This window comes from Geotrypetes seraphini, chromosome 1 (genome assembly GCF_902459505.1).
Source record: "Geotrypetes seraphini chromosome 1, aGeoSer1.1, whole genome shotgun sequence".
Taxonomy (NCBI): Eukaryota; Metazoa; Chordata; class Amphibia; order Gymnophiona; family Dermophiidae; genus Geotrypetes; species Geotrypetes seraphini.
Window position 1 is genome coordinate 426,730,849 of NC_047084.1, and position 18,989 is coordinate 426,749,837.

General features: G+C 45.1%; 1 protein-coding gene across 1 annotated transcript in view; it reads right to left on the reverse strand.

The window, feature by feature from the left end:
- FREM1 (FRAS1 related extracellular matrix 1) overlaps nt 1-18,989 on the reverse strand; it is a 280,084-nt gene that overhangs the window by 197,799 nt on the left and 63,296 nt on the right. Inside the window, exons 12-13 of the mRNA XM_033919036.1 lie at nt 11,789-11,956; nt 5,097-5,305 (exon numbers count right to left, since the gene is read on the reverse strand). Of these exons, the coding sequence (XP_033774927.1) occupies nt 5,097-5,305; nt 11,789-11,956 (377 nt within the window). The remainder of the gene's footprint in view (nt 1-5,096; nt 5,306-11,788; nt 11,957-18,989) is intronic.

The following is an 18,989-nucleotide window of genomic DNA, read 5'->3' on the forward strand; positions in this document are numbered from 1 at the left end:
CAGAGAGAGGTCACTGAATCTCCTTCTTCTCTAGAAATATACCAGAGAGAGGTCACTGAATCCCCTTCTTCTCTAGAACTATACCAGAGAGAGGTCACTGAATCTCCTTCTTCTCTAGAAATATACCAGAGAGAGGTCACTGAATCCCCTTCTTCTCTAGAACTATACCAGAGAGAGGTCACTGAATCCCCTTCTTCTCTAGAAATATACCAGAGAGAGGTCACTGAATCCCCTTCTTCTCTAGAACTATACCAGAGAGAGGTCACTGAATCCCCTTCTTCTCTAGAAATATAGCAGAGAGAGGTCACTGAATCTCCTTCTTCTCTAGAAATATACCAGAGAGATGTCACAGAATCCCCTTCTTCTCTAGAAATATAGCAGAGAGAGGTCACTGAATCTCCTTCTTCTCTAGAAATATACCAGAGAGAGGTCACTGAATCCCCTTCTTCTCTAGAACTATACCAGAGAGAGGTTACTGAATCTCCTTCTTCTCTAGAAATATACCAGAGAGAGGTCACTGAATCCCCTTCTTCTCTAGAACTATACCAGAGAGAGGTCACTGAATCTCCTTCTTCTCTAGAAATATACCAGAGAGAGGGCACTGAATCCCCTTCTTCTCTAGAACTATACCAGAGAGAGGTCACTGAATCACCTTCTTCTCTAGAACTATACCAGAGAGAGGTCACTGAATCCCCTTCTTCTCTAGAACTATACCAGAGATAGGTCACTGAATCTCCTTCTTCTCTAGAAATATACCAGAGAGAGGTCACTGAATCCCCTTCTTCTCTAGAAATATACCAGAGAGAGGTCACTGAATCCACTTCTTCTCTAGAAATATACCAGAGAGAGGTCACTGAATCTCCTTCTTCTCTAGAAATATACCAGAGAGAGGTCACTGAATCCCCTTCTTCTCTAGAACTATACCAGAGATAGGTCACTGAATCTCCTTCTTCTCTAGAAATATACCAGAGAGAGGTCACTGAATCCCCTTCTTCTCTAGAAATATACCAGAGAGAGGTCACTGAATCCACTTCTTCTCTAGAAATATACCAGAGAGAGGTCACTGAATCTCCTTCTTCTCTAGAAATATACCAGAGAGAGGTCACTGAATCCCCTTCTTCTCTAGAAATATAGCAGAGAGAGGTCATTGAATCTCCTTCTTCTCTAGAACTATACCAGAGAGAGGTCACTGAATCCCCTTCTTCTCTAGAAATATACCAGAGAGAGGTCACTGAATCCCCTTCTTCTCTAGAACTATACCAGAGAGAGGTCACTGAATCTCCTTCTTCTCTAGAAATATACCAGAGATAGGTCACTGAATCTCCTTCTTCTCTAGAACTATACCAGAGAGAGGTCACTGAATCCCCTTCTTCTCTAGAAATATAGCAGAGAGAGGTCACTGAATCTCCTTCTTCTCTAGAAATATACCAGAGAGAGGTCACTGAATCCCCTTCTTCTCTAGAACTATACCAGAGAGAGGTCACTGAATCTCCTTCTTCTCTAGAAATATACCAGAGAGGGATCACTGAATCCCCTTCTTCTCTAGAACTATACCAGAGAGAGGTCACTGAATCCCCTTCTTCTCTAGAAATATACCAGAGAGAGGTCACTGAATCCCCTTCTTCTCTAGAACTATACCAGAGAGATGTCACTGAATCCCCTTCTTCTCTAGAAATATACCAGAGAGAGGTCACTGAATCCCCTTCTTCTCTAGAACTATACCAGAGAGAGGTCACTGAATCTCCTTCTTCTCTAGAAATATACCAGAGAAAGGTCACTGAATCTCCTTCTTCTCTAGAAATATACCGGAGAGAGGTCACTGAATCCCCTTCTTTGGAAATATACCAGAGAGAGGTCATTGAATTCCCTTCTTCTCTAGAAATATATCAGAGATAAGTGTAATGTGTTATATATAAAAGAGAAATTAAGTACATTGGAAACTGAGAATAGCATAAACTGATGATAAAGTGGGGCCAATGAAGAGGTGATGTTCAAATTGAATCGGCACAGGCGACATTGCTGAGGCTCCCGAAGAATCTATACATTATAATGTGCAAATTTGTTTCTTAAGTTAATATAAGCAGTATTGATTGCCTTATTGAGTTGTTTTCATAATTGGTTTTTAGCATCCAATTAGTGATGGTTAACAGCTGGTAGGCCAATTTAAGTTGCATGTGCATCTTGGCAACATGTCCAAATGTGGGTGCCATATATAGAATCCAGAGTCTAGTGCTGCGGTTAAAGGTCCATTTGGATACTAACCCCAAAAATGTTTAGACCGCCACAACACCGAAAATGGTTTACAACAATTTCAAATAGACAATAATAAATACAAACACTTTTTTGTATAATCATAGCATGTCAAATGATGCTTACATTTAGGTGCTAATTTTAGAGAATTAGGGGGTTAAAGGGGGAAATTCCAGGAAGATTTCAGTTTGATGCTAGGAAAGGCAATGAGGGTTTGGGTTCTCAAAAAAATCAAAATAATATCAAACAACAAAAATCCTTTGTAATAACGTTTATTCCATCTTGCCCAACCCTCCCATATAATCATAACTGCCAGCTAAACACCATGGGCCCAGTATACAAAATGATTTATCTGGTTGATGATGGCTGCTGATCGATTAAATCACAGATAGCCAGCTATCCCCAAATATTCAGCGGGAGATAACTGGTTATCTCCACTGAACATTAACAGTTAGCATGTTATCACGAGCTGGCTATTTTGTGGACCAGGTAAGGTTAGCGCATAGATAGGACTACATAAATAGCTGTCCTATCTCTATGCGGCATCTAATGCCCAATTAGTGCTGAATATAAGCTTATCTGAGCATTCACTAGCCAGCCAGTGAAAACCTGGATGTTTAACACTGCTTGCCAGAAACTGCCCAGCACCAAATATCCAGGGTCAGCATCAGCAGTGAGCGATCACCACGCTGCCCACCACCAGCTGAAAAATGCCTTGCATAATTTCATCTTCCAGCGACTGTACCGTATTTTCACGTAGATAACGTGCACCCGTGTAAAACGCGCACACGGGTATAGCGCGCGGGAAACCGAAATATATGTTAAAAAAAATTTGTATACCGCGCACACCCGTATACCGCGCATGCTGCCCGACTCTCCCGTCGCCGCCCAACTCTCCTTTCGCCTGCCCCAACTCTCCTCTGGAGACCCCCGACTCTCCTTTCGCCCGCCCCGACTCTCCTCTCCCCCTTGAAGTCCTGTCCCCACCCTGAAAGCCTGATGCCCCCCCTCCGACGTCCAATTCACCCCCCCCCCCCCGCAGGACCGCTCTCACCCCCACTCCGAAGGACCGCTCGCACGCACCCACACCCCCACCCCGAAGGACCGCTCGCACGCACTCCCACCCGCACCCCCACCCTGAAGGACCGCTCGCACCCCCACAGCCTCCCGACCCCCCCATCATGTAGAAGCTCCTACCGGTGTCCTGCTGCTTCCTCTTGGCGGTCCCGGCCCTTCTGTGAGTCCTACGCCAGCGCTGCTTCCTCTTCCGGCGGTCCCACCCTTTCTCTGACGTCAAGCCCTCTTGCCCCGCCGACTCCCCGACTCCCCGACACGATCGGGGCAAGAGGGAGCTCAAGCCCTCTTGCCCACCCGACTCCCCGACACGATCGGGGCAAAAGGGAGCCCAAGCCCTCTTGCCCCGCCGACTCCCCAACTCCCCGACAATATCGGGCCAGGAGGGAGCCCAAGTCCCCCTGGCCCTGGCGACCCCCCCCCCCCCCCACTAGTTGTTCGGGCCAGGAGGGAGCCCAAACCCTCCTGGCCACGGCGACCCCCTACCCCCACCCCGCACTACATTACGGGCAGGAGGGATCCCAGGCCCTCCTGCCCTCATTGCAAACCCCCCTCCCCCCAATGACCGCCCCCCCCAAGAACCTCCGACCGCCCCCTCAGTTGACCCGTGACCCCCACGACACCCCAACCCCCCTTCCCCGTACCTTTGTGTAGTTGGCCGGACAGACGGGAGCCAAACCCGCCTGTCCGGCAGGCAGCCAACGACGGAATAAGGGCGGATTGGCCCATCCGTCCCAAAGCTCCGCCCACTGGTGGGGCCTAAGGCGCCTGGGCCAATCAGAATAGGCCCAGGAGCCTTAGGTCCCTCCTGGGGGCGGGGCCTTGGGCACATGGTCAGGTTTGCGTCGAGGGCAGGAGGGCCTGGGATCCCTCCTGCCCGTAATGTAGTGCGTGGTGGGGGTAGGGGGTCGCCGTGGTCAGGAGGGTTTGGGCTCCCTCCTGGCCCGAACAACTAGCGGGGGGTGGGGGTCGCCAGGGCCAGGAGGGCTTGGGCTCCCTCCTGGCCCGATATTGTCGGGGAGTTGGGGAGTTGGTGGGGCAAGAGGGCTTGGGCTCCCTTTTGCCCCGATCATATCGGGGAGTCGGGGGGGCAAGAGGGCTTGAGCTCCCTCTTGCCCCGATCGTATCGGGGGTGCCGCGGTTGGCTGGGGCAAAAGGGCTTGAGCTCCCTCTTGCTCCGATCATGTCAGGGAGTCGGGGAGTCAGTGGGGCAAGAGGGCTTGACGTCAGAGAAAGGGCGGGACCACTGGAAGAGGAAGCAGCGCAGGCGCAGGGCTCACAGAAGGGCCGGGACCGCCAAGAGGAAGCAGCAGGACACCGGTAGGTGCTTCTACATGATGGGGGGGGGTCGGGAGGCTGTGGGGTTGCGAGCGGTCCTTCAGGGTGGGGGGGCGGGTGCGGGTGGGAGTGCGTGCGAGCGGTCCTTCGGGGTGGGGATGCGGGTGCGTGCGAGCGGTCCTTCGGGGTGGGGGTGCGAGCGGTCCTGCGGGGTGGGGGTGCGAGCGGTCCTGCGGGGGGGGTGAATTGGACGTCGGGGGGGGAACTATGTAAAAAAAATTTTGTACAACGCGCTCACGCGTATAACGCGCAAGGTTATGCACGGTTTGTAAAAACTGTGTATAACGCACGCGTTATATGCGTGAAAATACGGTAATTCTCTTTTGCTCAGACTGTTTAACTAACATTTTAGCACTTTGAATCTATTTTTAGGAAAGATGGTTTCTTTCCTATTCAGTGCATCGTAATCCGATGAAAGTCATGAAGCTCCCAACCTGAGTTTGGAGATGCCAAGGTCACCCACTGTGAAGATGTCACCCTCTTTCATGACAAATCCATCCAGTTGCATGGCTCCGTACAATGGCCTCCTCTTGAGCTGGACCTTGATGTTTTCCTCTTTGGTGTCTACATCACTTATCAGAATATGGCCTATTGTCACGGTGCACATTCCCCCTTCTTCGACTTCCAGATAGTTTGTAAATACCTGGCAGGAAGAAAAATGCATTGATCAACACATGAAGGAAACATTTGCTAGGGTAGATTTTAGACAGAAAGTACAAGCTGGAGTAGAGACATCTAGGCCAAGTCTGGCAGTATTTTAGAAAAGGATCTGCCAGCACAGAGCCTTTCATAAAATATAAGAAATTAATGTTTTAGCAGCTATGTGCAGCAGCAGCACCCATTTTCAACTGTCGATGTCTACAACAAAAAGGGTTCGAGGGGAGACCCGGGAAACTACAGACCGGTGAGTCTGACCTCGGTACCGGTAAAGATGGTAGAGACGCTAATAAAGGACCGCATCATTGATCACCTCGACGGACACGGCCTGATGAGGACCAGCCAGCACGTTTTCAGCAAAGGCAGATCTTGTCTGACGAACTTCCTGCACTTCTTTGAGGGAGTAAACGGGTGGATAGACAAGGGCGACCCAGTCGACATTGTTTATCTGGATTTTCAGAAGGCGTTCGACAAGGTTCCGCATGAACGACTACTTCGGAATATTGCGAGACATGGAATCGAGGGTGAAATACTCTCATGTAGATTAAAAACTGGCTGGAGCAAAGGAAACAGAGAGTGGGGGTAAATGGACAATACTCAAACTGGAAGAGCGTCACCAGTGGTGTGCCACAGGGCTTGGTGCTTGGACCCGTGCTCTTCAACATCTTTATAAACGATCTGGACATTGGTACGATGAGTGAGGTGATTAAATTTGCGGACGATACAAAGTTATTCAGAGTAGTGAAGACACAGGGGGATTGTGAAGATCTGCAACGTGACATAATCAAGCTTGAGAAATGGGCATCGACATGGCAAATGAGGTTTGATGTGGATAAATGTAAAGTGATGCATGTCAGTAACAGAAATCTCATGCATGAATACAGGATGTCCGGGGCGGTACTTGGAGAAACCTCCCAGGAAACAGACTTGGGAATTCTGATCGACAAGTCAATGAAGCCGTCTGCGCTATGCGCAGTGAAAAGGGCGAACAGAATGCTAGGAATGATTAAAAAGGTGATCATGAACAGATCAGAGAGGGTTATCATGCCACTGTACAGGGCCATGGTGCGCCCTCATCTGGAGTACTGCGCCCAGCACTGGTCGCCGTACATGAAGAAGGACATGGTACTACTCAAAAGGGTCCAGAGAAGAACAGCTGAGATGGTTAAGGGGCTGGAGGAGTTGCCGTACAGTGAAAGATTAGAGAAACTGGGCCTTTTCTCCCTCGAGCAGAGGAGATTGAGAGGGGACATGATCGAAACATTCAAGGTACTGAAGGGAATAGACTTAGTAGATAAGGACAGGTTGTTCACCCTCTCCAAGGTAGGGAGAACGAGAGGGCACTCTCTCTAAAGTTGAAAGAGGATAGATTCCGTAAAAACGTAAGGAAATTCTTCACCCAGAGAGTGGTGGAAAACTGGAACGCTCTTCCGGAGTCTGTTATAGGGGAAGACACCCTCCAGGGCAAGGGTAGGGAATTCCATTCCTCGAGAGCCGTATTCCAGTCGGGTTTTCGGGATTTCCCCAATGAATATGCATTGAAAGCAGTGTATGCAAATAGATCTCATGCATATTCATTGGGGAAATCCTGAAAACCCGACTGGAATACGGCTCTCGAGGAGCAGAGTTCCCTACCCCTGCTCCAGGGTTTCAAAACAAAGTTGGACAAGTTCCTGCTAAACTGGAATGTATGCAGGTGAGGCTGGACTCATTTAGAGCACCGGTCTTTGACTTGAGAGTCGCCGCGTGAGCGGACTGCTGTGCAGGATGGACCACTGGTCTGACCCAGCAGCGGCAATTCTTATGTTCTTATGTTAACATCGACAGAGGCAGAAAGGCAACATACATATATCTACGTCAACGTACAAATACCTGTATGTTGGTATTTCAGAAAACTCAAAGAACAAGAAAGGATGTCAATATACTATCTTCAAAAAATATACATCCAATAATCTACCCAGCACTACATACATCAATACCTTCAAACCCCAATCATACTCAAAATTGGAGAAAAGGCCTTAGTGTCTAAGGGGGGGAGGGTCAGCATCAGTGTCAGAAGAGGGAAATGCAGTACAGTACTTCCCTCCTCCCTCCTCTGACACTATTGCTTGATACTGACATTGACCTTTTCTCTCCTCAAAGCAGCTGGCCTAAAAAGCCACATCCTGCCGGACCGAGCAGTAGCATGAAATGAGGGAAGAGGGAACTGGCCAGGGGGCGGGGCATAGACTGGGGTGAGGCAGGGCATGGACTGGAGCTGGGGAATGGGGTGGGGGTGGGGGTTGGCTGTAATCTCTTGAGCTGGCCCTATGTGTACGTCTGTCATTTTGCAAACCGGGTATAAACTATTGTGCTCAAAATCTACCTATAGTGACCGCTTAGCACCAATATATATAATTCAAAAAGAGGGAGGAACAGAATCAATAAGGAAAGAGATCCTTGCACGCTATCCAGCTCACAAAATTATTCGGCTGAATTCACAAACACACAACCTAGCTTAACGTTGCAGTACTGTGCAGCGTCCACAAAACAGATCTGCCGACGTTTGTAATTTGTAATCCACATAACTCTTCTTGGTTTCTTCCACATAACTCTCAACAAGAGAATATGCAAATCCTTCTTCTGCCTATTATGCTGCATCAGGAGATGCCTACCTGCAATCAACTCCAATCAATATATTGGTGCTAAGCAGTCACTGTAGGAAAATTTTGAGCACAATAGTTTATGCCCGTTTTTGTTTTTTTGTTTTTGGTAGAGTGTGTTTTTCTCCTATAAGATGGGAGTTTCTACCCTCTAGTTCAGGGGTAGGGAACTCCGGTCCTCGAGAGCTGTAGTTCAGTCGGGTTTTCAGGATTTCCCCAATGAACATGCTTTGAAAGCAGTGCATGCAAATAGAACTCATGCATATTCACTGGGGAAATCCTGAAAACCTGACTGGAATACGGCTCTCGAGGACCGGAGTTCCCTACCCCTGCTCTAGTTTGTTTCCGTGGTGGACCTATGATAGTTATATATACTATTTAGTGAAGTCTATGACTTCCTGAGTTTACATCCTTGGGATTTTGAGGTCTAATTTGTAATTTAATTGTTTGTGCTATACTCATTTACTAAGACACTTCTTTTTTTTTTTTTTACTACATTCTGTGAATCTTCTTTCAGAGTCTTCTTCCAGGATCTCCAATCTTGTTTACAGCTAGTTATCTTACTTATTAATATAACATAAGAATTGCCATACTGGGACAGACCGAAGGTTCATCAAGCCCAGCATCCTGTTTCCAACAGTGGCCAACCCAGTGGCGCCTAGAAGTTGATTGACAACCATGCCAAATGGTGCCTAGGAGTTAGATCCATTTATAAAATCATGGCCTTACTGACACCTATACGAGGGTGTGCTGAAAATTTCTCAGCCCCACCAAGAAGAGAATGCTGTGGATATAGTTCAATCAATGATCTGAAATAATGTCAAAACATAAGAATTTTGTTTCCGTAAATTGGCACTTAATGAAATAGGATAATACTTTTTTCAGCTACAGTGGCAAAATAACACTCAGAATTTAGGAAGTTAAGGAACATAAGAATTGCCATACTGGGACAGACCAAAGGTCCATCGAGCCCAATATCATGTTTCCAACGGTGGCCAACCCAGGTACCAAGTACCTAGCTAGATCCCAAGTAGTAAAGATGTTATGCTGCTTATCCTAGGAATAAATGGTGGAATTCCCCATCTCAATAATGACCTATGGACTTCTCTTTTGGGAAATTATCCAAACCTTTTTTAAACCCTGCTAAGCTAACTGATTTCACCACATTTTTTTGACAATGAATTCCAGAGTTTAATTACATGTTGTGTGAAGAAATATTTTCTCTGGTTAGTTTTAAATCTACTACTTAATTGCTTCATTGCATGTCTCGCAATCCTAGTATTTTTGGAAAGAATAAACAAGCGATTCAAACCTACCCTTTCCACTCTACTCATTATTTAATAGATCTCTATCATATTGTAAATGGATGTCTATATCGAAGCCATGCCCATGCCATATTCACACCTATCCCATTAGGTGCAGCTTTTTCCGATGGGCATCCATGAAATTGTGGTTGCCTATTTTGTGAATTGTGTCCAGCCTTTGGACATCTAACTTTCAATTATTGCTTGTTAAATTTGTTAATTCGGCTTATTATCCCAAAAAATAGAAGCCTCATTCACCTATATGCGGACGCCTCCAGCACGCCTAAGTGACGCCTAATCATATCCACCTAACTTGCGCCTAACTAACACCCAAAAGTAGACTTGGTTTTTCACAGGTGTCCTCTTTACACAAAAAAAAATAGAAGATTTAGTATTGAATATATACATTTTTTTTCATGTGCTTTGATTGAGGAACACAAGAGTGTTTTTTTTTTTTTCAGAAAACAGCAAGGGAACTGGACAAATGTTGAAGGTACATGTTTGATATGTATTCTAGAGAAATTACTGCTTGTGAATCAAGAGTATATAACTTTGTGAATCGTTTAGTTTTAAACGGTATAAAAAATTTTAAAATAACTATATAAATATAAGTTTGGCTTTAGAATTGACAGGTGGTTTAATGGCTAAGGGTGTGGCGCAGTGGTTAGAGCTACAGCCTTAGCACTCTGAGGTTGTTGGTTCAAATCTGCCACTGCTCCTTGTGACCCCGGTGAACAGAAGAGAACTATGATAAAGGAGCTAAATATACATACCACATAAGATATAAGCGGTATATAATTAATTAATAAATACAATATAATAGTGGTGCAAGCATTTTATTGCATTCAATTTTAAATGTTAAAAAGCAGCATAAAATTGCCATTACAAAGACATCATAATGCTAGCATACAATAACGTTATAGAAGTTATTAGGACGTAAACATAAAAACATAAGAACAAAAGAATTGCAGTTGCTGGGTCAGACCAGTGGTCCATCGTGCCCAGCAGTCCACTCATGCAGCAGCCTCCGGTCAAAGACCAGCGCCCTGAGATTAGCCCTACCTGCGTGCGTTCTGGTTCAGCAAGAACTTGTCTAACTTTGTCTTGAATTCCCTGGAGGGTGTTTTCTCCTATGACAGACTACGGAAGAGCGTTCCAGTTTTCTACCACTCTCTGGATGAAGAAGAACTTCCTTAAGTTCATACAGAATCTATCCCCTTTCAATTTTAGAGAGTTCCCTCTCATTCTCCCTACCATGGAGAGAGTGAATAACCTGTCTTTATCTACTAAGTCTATTCCCTTCAGTACCTTGAATGTTTCGATCATGTCCCCTCTCAATCTCCTCTTTTTGAGGTAGAAGAGGCCGAATTTCTCTAATCTTTTGCTGTACGGCAACTCCTCCAGCCCCTTAACCATCTTAGTCGCTCTTCTCTGGACCCTTTCGAGTAGTACCGTGTTCTTCTTCATGTACGGCGACCAGTGCTGGACACAGTACTCCAGGTGAGGGCGCACCATGGCCCAGTACAGCAGCATGATAACCTTCTCAGACCTGTTCGTGATCCCCTTCTTTATCATTCCTAGCATTCTGTTCGCCCTTTTTGCCGCTACCGCATATTGCGCAGACGGCTTCATCGACTTGTCGATCAGAACTCCCAAGTCTCTTTCCTGGGAGGTCTCTCCAAGTACCACCCCGGACATCCTGTATTCGTGCATGAGATTTTTGTTACCGACATGCATCACTTTACAATTATCCACTTTGAACCTCATCTGCCATGTTGATGCCCATTCCTCTAGCCTGATTATTTTACATTGCAGATCTTCACAATCCCCCTGTGTCTTCACTACTCTGAATAACTTCGTATCGTCCACAAATTTAATCATCTCACTCATCGTACCTATGTCCAGGTCGTTTATAAAGATGTTGAAGAGCACGGGTCCAAGCACCGAGCCCTGCGGCACCCCACTAGTGACGTTCTTCTCGTCTAAGTATTGTCCATTTACCCCCACTCTCTGTTTCCTATGCTCCAGCCAGTTTTTAATCCACGTGAGTATTTCACTCTCGATTCCATGGCTCACAGTTTTCCGACGTGTATGCAATGCTTAAAAGGCAATTCTACAAAGGATATCTAACAATACACTGTAGACATGCTTAGGTTTGCTCAGCACCACAGTGCGTCTATGCATTATAGAATTACACTCAGCATTGTGCTCTTGGACGTCTAAATGACACCAAACATTTAGACGTCCTTTACAGAATCTGGCCCTAAGTGTGAAGTAGCTCTTACTGCAGCTTAGTAAAAAGGACCCACTACTAAGAAATCCCAGAATTTGACTTCCAAGCAAAACAGTAAACAAGATACATCTTGATAACCAAAACAGAACAAATGCCAAAAAATAAAATAAAATGTTATTAAATTAACAAGCAAACAATGGCTTTGCACCCAATGCAAATATATTTTTCAGTTGGTGTTTTCCTCACTGGGGGTTTTCAAGCAGATCTCTTCCCGTGAATGTTGCACCTACCTCTGGAGCCTGATTGTCCACTGGAAGGATGGTAATATTGAAGCAGATTCCATGCAAGGTGCCCCCGTGTTGGCTGCTGACAGAGAAAACAAACTGAACATGCTGAGGATCAGGGCCTATGTCCAGCATAGGGGGCATGAAAGCCACTTTCAGGTGGTTCACAGCATGCTGGAAAAAGAAACCCACAAAGAACACTTTACATTCCAATGAAGAAACAGATAAGAGCTCTCACAATAAACATTCTGGTAACCATATTGTCATTTTTCCTCTAAAATATTCAGTCAAGTAATTATTCCATCTATTATAGCTACAGAATATCCATTGGTATCCATATCTGAGAAACCTCAAATTTAGCCCTCTTTAGATATGTAACTTTCTAAAGACATTTTCTGAAAACTGTAAAACCACTGAGCTTCTTTTTCATAAGGGAAGGTAGAACAGATCAGTGATCAGAGAATAGAACTGGTAATTCTGAAACCCTCGATACTAATCACCAGGTGGCCCTTAGCAAATCACATCACATCTCTCTGCATAAAATTGTAAGACCTTTGGAAAAAGGATATTGTAGCTCCTGCAAACTATAAATTCTTATTATTTGGTGATCAACATTTATATTCTGCTTGATCTAAACTAAGGGGCCATTTAACTATACTAATGGCATGAGCTGTGGCCGTGGGCGGTCTAGGCCCCCTCTGCTTTCATGACTGATAGGGAAGGCAAAGCCCCTCCAGCCAAATGCATTGTCTACCTAGGTTGCACCTGCAGCAGCACTTAATTCATTCAGGCATGCTTCACTGCTAATGCCAGTTCAGGTCTAACTAAGCATGTGCGAGGGAGCTGGCATTAGTGACTGAAGCGCGCCTTAGTGAATGAAAGGGAGATATGATAGAGACGCTTAAATACCTATGAAATATAAATGTGCATGAGTTGAGTCTCTTTCAATTGAAAGGAAACTCTGCAATGAGAGGGCCTAGGATGAAGTTAAGAGGTGATAGGCTCTGGAGTAATCTGAGGAAATACTTTTTTACAGAAAGAGTGGTAGCTGCATGGAACAGTCTCCCAGAAGAGGTGGTGGAAATAAGCGACTGTGTCTGAATTCAAGAGGGTCTGTGATAGGCACGTGGGATCTCTCAGAGAGAGAAAGAGATAATAGTTACAGCGGATGGGCAGACTAGACGGGCCATTTGGCCTTTATCTGCCGTCATGTTTCTAAGTTCTGCTCTAGGCACAACCCAGACAGGATGTGTATTTGGATGGTGGGGCTTGGCATCCTGCCATCAATGGTAATGTCCCCTTTTTACTAAGACCACTTGTTACTGCAAAAGGACCCTTAGCAAATCAGTGCAAAGAGACATAAATACAGACGGAGTATAGGCAGGTTGTGGACTTACCTCAGAAATACTTATTGAATACTATGTTAAGCAGATGCCACCTGAATTTCAGTTTTGGCTTTGGATTCAGCACTGAAACTGACCCAAAATCTGGGTTCGGGTTTTGGCCAAAAAGGCCTATATATTTTCAGCAAAATCCAAATCTATTGCCCTGCCTCCCCACCACTGCTACAAATCTGTCCCTCTGAGCCAGTATCCTCCACCCCTGATAAAGAACCTGTGCCCCCTGGGCTGCCCGCTACAACCCACCCCCCACTTATAGGCCCTCCCTGGGCCTATCTTCTAAAAATGGTGATTTAGTGGCCTCTTCGGGGCAGGAGCATCCTTGCCCTTGCTCACTGCATTGTGAATGGCGGTCACAACTTCCCACAGCAGCATCATAAGACTGCCGTAGGAGGCTGCAGTCACCATTTTGGGATTGAAAATGGCATGAGCAGGAGTGACTGGGGATTGTTTTTGCCTATACCAGTTCCAGTCCCAAAATTGAGGCCATGACCTCTTGTGGCAGATTCATGAGACTGCTGCAGGAAGTCATGGCCACTATTTGTACAATAGAGAAAGTGGGAATAAAAATTGGGACCAGTCACTGGAACATTGAAAAGAAATAATGCACTGTAGCAAGATGACTTGAATTCTCAGTAGCAATCTTTATTGACAAATGGTGTGTAGACTTGACACAGTCCATGTTTCTGCCCAATCTCCTTAAAAATATGAAGCCGAACAATTGTTCAAACGTATCCAAAACATCATATGGTTAAAATTGAATACTGCATATATTATTTTTCCCACACTTTCTGTTGTAAACAGACATGAAAGATGACAGAAGGGAATAGAGAGCCATGAAGTTTGTTATACCAAGAATTTGGCGACAACAATTCTGCATGGTGGACCCTTCCAAAAGTTGAACTGGCAAGCATACATTTGTAATCACATATTTAGACATTCCTTCATCCATCACCCTGATGCCACATTGCCTGGAGCTCCCCATACTCACTCCCTTAGAGACAGAGCAGCTGTCTTCAGAAGAGAGCAACAAGTCAGAGAGTGAGGGAGACATTGTAGATCCAGTTTCAATATCAGCGGTGCAGCTATTGAGACAAACCCATACTATCCAAACCAAAAAGATCTTAATGATTTGATCAGACATCTTCGTCTCACCAAGTCAAATGCTGAACTTTTTGACATCTAGGCTCAAGCAGTGGAACTTGTTAGATGAAAGTGTGCAAGTCACAGATCAGAGGAAGTGTCACCAAGCTTTTTCCATCACAGCCATCAAGATAGCTCTGCATCTGCCACAATGTGATCAGTCTGTTTGAGGCGATTGGAATCGCCTGTAACCCGAAAGAGTGGTGTCTCTTCATTGATAGCTCATCCAGGAGCATCAAAGCTGTGCTGCTCCATAACTGGAACAAGTACCTGTCTCTTCTACTGCCTCACTCTGTGTATCTCAAAGAGGATTACATAGCATCAAGACCTTACTAGGTGCCTTGAATTATGATGAGTATAGCTGAGAGGTCATTGGAGACTTCATAATGGTGGCATTCCTAATGGGTCTCCAAGGCGGTTTTACCAAGTTTCCTTGCTATCTCTGCCTTTGGGACACCAAGACTGTCCACAGTGGACCGAGTTCTCTGTGGAGAGAAACAACATCAAATGGAAACCACTGGTGGACCCCCAGAAGATGCTGATTCCACTACTGCCACTGCACTGCTGACAGCAAATTGGGCCTAATGAAACAATTTCTCAGAGCTCTAGATGTCCCTTTAAGACATCTTCCTTAATCTGTCTGAGGCAATTGTAAAAGCCGGAGGCTTCATCAGACTACAGATAAAGAAGATACTAGAGTGCAAGGAATTTCCCAAGAAGCTAACTAGGAAGGAGAAAGCAGCTTGAAACAGCTTTGTCGAAGTGGTTTAGGGCTTCCACAGCAATCATAAGGCCAAAAACTATGTGGAGTTGGTTGAGAATATGGTGAAGAAATACAGTAAAATGGTCTGTAGGATGGCTCTCAAAGCCCATATCCTTAATGCTCATCTTGAGACTTTCTTCATTTTTTAAAATTTATTGAATTTTAATTTCCCATGATAATACAATAATTCTGAAATAAACAGTGCAAATGAAAGGAGAATAACATTCTCCAACACATATATAAATATAATCATCAAGAAAACAAAATAAAATTTTCTTATGCACTAAAAGCTATAAGAGCTATAAGAAAAAAAATCTTGAGACTTTCAAGGAGGCCATACTCTGAAGAGCAAAGTCAGTGCTTCCACCAGAATATACTAGACTTCGAATGTCGCTACCAAGGACAATATAATGAGAACATGATGGGAGACTACATCTGGGGGCTGATTTGTGAAAGTGACTTACAATATAATCACAAATCTCAAAAAACTCCTCACTTCTACATCTTCTGTGGTCATCTTTGTATAACTTCAATATAAATACACGTTAACTGTGATTCATATATTGCTTTTTACAACTTTATAAGAATTAAAAGATGAAAATTCAGCATTTTCACATTTTAAATAGGAAAATTGCAAAATTTAACTATCTTGGTCACAAAAACAAAGTTTTATGGAAATAACAGACATTTTAGGCATACTTTTAGGAATTAGGAAATCTAATCTAATATTTATAAGTTGCTCTATACCTAACTAGGTTCAAGGCAACATACAAATCAATGAGAATACAGTCTCCCCCGATATTCGCGGGGGTTCCATTCCAGGAACCCCCGCGAATCTTGAAAAACCGCGAATACGGTTTTTCATGGGGGAGACTGGAGAGAGAAGCGGGAAAGGCCTTACCAATGAGGAGCTATGTGTCAAAGCAGCTCCTGATTGGATAAGGCCCGACTTAGTGCAGGAAGAGGCGGTCGGAGCATACAGCGAGTGATTTCTTGCCCTCGCCGGCGCTCTTGCTGCTCTCTCCTGCCTCTTCCGCTGCCCCCTCCTTGTCGGCGGTTCGCGGTCGGAAAATACTGCAAATGACCGGGATTGCCAACCACCGACTGCGAACGACCGGGGGAACACTGTACATCATGTACTGTCCAGGAACAAAAATCATGATATATAGTGATTTACAGTATATCAAAGTTTGCAGGTGTAAAAGTACAGGCAAGGCATACAACTACCATTTTAGTGCTCAAAAAGTGAACAGTGCAAGCTATCCCATGTGGAGCATAACTCTATAATAGGGCGCCTGGTTTTGGAGGTAGAGAAGGCCCCAGTTTTTAGCCTATTTCTTTATAACATACCGGGGATATAACCAGAACTCAATTTTTTTTGGGGGAGGGGCAGAGATGGATGGAAGGGGACTAGTATATCCTGTAAGACCTCCTCCCCTGCCCCCGAATCATACCATTACAGGGATGCTGAAGTCCTGCCAGTGCAAGAGATTCTCTTCCGGAGCTGCACCATTTGTGCTGAAGCAGCGAGGAAGCTCCATCTTCTGACACCAGCACTTCCACACATGAACAATTTAATGCATATACTGAGCGTGCATATAAGAGCTACACAGGGCAGGATTAACCAATAGGCCAAGTAGGCACAGGCCTAGGGCCCAAAATGGTCAGGGGAGCCAATGAAGGAGGGCATCAACATTGTTTTTTCCAAACAGTGATGGGCCCCTCCAGCATCGATCAGCAATGCGGCCCCCCCCCCGATCGGAACGCAGCCCCCCCCCCCAATCGCAAGCAAGCAACGCGGGTAAGAAAGGCAATGGGAACTGTAATTGTGCAAGTGGTGCTGCTTGTCCAAAACTTCCCTCTGCCGCAGCTTCCTGTTTCCGCCTGGGCACATGGTGGGGTGGGGCGGTGCAGGGCGAGGCAGGGGGCCCAGTGTACTTGTGTGCCTAGGGGCCCTCGATGAATTAATCCTGCCCTGGTCCCAGTGGCGTACCTAGGGTATGTGGCACCCGGGGCCCATCATTTTTTGACACCCCCCCCCCCATCTATATGAAAAATATGATTTTTAGTACCAATCTACATATCGCACCACAAGAGTGTACCTAGGAAAAGGCTGCATCTTAAACATTGCAGTGAGCACTAGAACACCAACACATACATTGTAAAACTAAACAAGCCAGATCCCGCACAGTCAATTGGTCCTGTAGTCAATGCCAACTGAAAACTATGTCTTTTTCAGAACACACAGAACAGAGATACACCCTCGCCCAAAATGGAATAATCACAAACTAAAAATAGAAATATGTAGACAAAAGTTAAACTGATCCGCCAAGAAACCAGACCCTGGATACAATGCAACACCACAAAAAACAGTAACACATGTCCTCTAATACAGTGCAAAATATAAAGACAGTAGATGTAAATTTGAAAAACCTGATACATAACAATCACCACTTTATAAATTAACAAATAAAAATAAAACAAATAATGAGAAATAAAAAAATACCATTTTATTGGACTAATCCCCGTAAGCTCGGTCCCCATCCCCGCAAACCACCTGATTCCATCCACACAAGCCTTGAATTGTTTATATTAAAGTATAAAAAGAAACAATATTCTGTACAATTGTCAATTTATAAATCAGCGTCTTCTCCCCATTCTCTTCCCCATTTCCCTTCAGCATCCTCAGCCCACTCTCTCTCCACTTTCCTTCAGCGCACGCACATAAAAACAAGCAAGTAATTTTATATCATTTTCATTCTATTCATTCATAGAAATTAAAGTCTAGATAATGCCAGTCACATAACAAAACATGATTTTACAAAAATAATTCCCTGCAGTCAAGCCTACAAGGATTACTAGATGTCTTTCAGCAGTTCCCCTCCCTCCCTCCCCCTTACCTTTGTGGCCAAGTCAAAATGATCTACCAACAATAAAATTTTAAAAACACAAAGCACACTGTACGCAGAAAAAATGTTAATTATCATTTATATTCCGCGGGTTTTCAAAGAGGTCAAGGCAGATGACTTTATGCAATGTCACCTCAGTAACAACTATACAAAAATAGACAAATATTCCCCCTCCCTTTTTACTAAACTGCGATAGCGGTTTTTAGCGTAGGGAGCTGCGCTGAATGCCCCACGCTGCTCTCGACGCTCATAGGCTCCCTGCGCTAAAAAACTCTATTGCGGTTTAGTAAAAGGGGGCCATAGTGCAAAATATAGACAGCAGATATAAATTTTCAAAACGGACACATTTTGATCACTAAGTTGAAAATAAAATCATTTTTCCTACTTTTTTGTCTGGTGATTTCATGAGTCTCTGGTCCTTCTTCTTTCTCTCTCCCCCTGGCTCCCCTCTTTATTTCTGCCTTTCTTTCTCTCTCCTCCTGGCCCCCCTCTTTATTTCTGCCTTTCTTTCTCTCCCCTTGGTCCCCCTCTTTCTTTCTGCCTTTCTTTCTCTCTCCCCCTGGCCCTCCTCTTTCTTTCTGCCTTTCTTTCTCTCCCCCTTGACCCCCTCTTTATTTCTGCCTTTCTTTCTCTCCCCTTGGTCCCCCTCTTTCTTTCTGCCTTTCTTTCTCTCTCCCCCTGGCCCCCCCTCTTTATTTTTTCCTTTCTTTCTCTCTCCCCCTAGCCCGCACAAAGCCAGCAGCCGATTTCTTCCTGCTCCTTCCCCGATGTCCTGATGTCCTGAACTTCATCGGGCAGCAGCAGCATTCACAATTCACTGCTGTTGCCCGCTTCAGGCCTTCCTCTCTGTCGGGTCCTGTCTTCATGAAAACTGGAAGTAGGCAGGACCAGGCAGAGAACAAGGCCTGAAGCCGGCAACAGCAGCGAATTGTAAACGCTGCTGCTGGCCGAAGAAGGTAATGGAGCACCGAGGCAGTCCGCTTCTCCCCCCT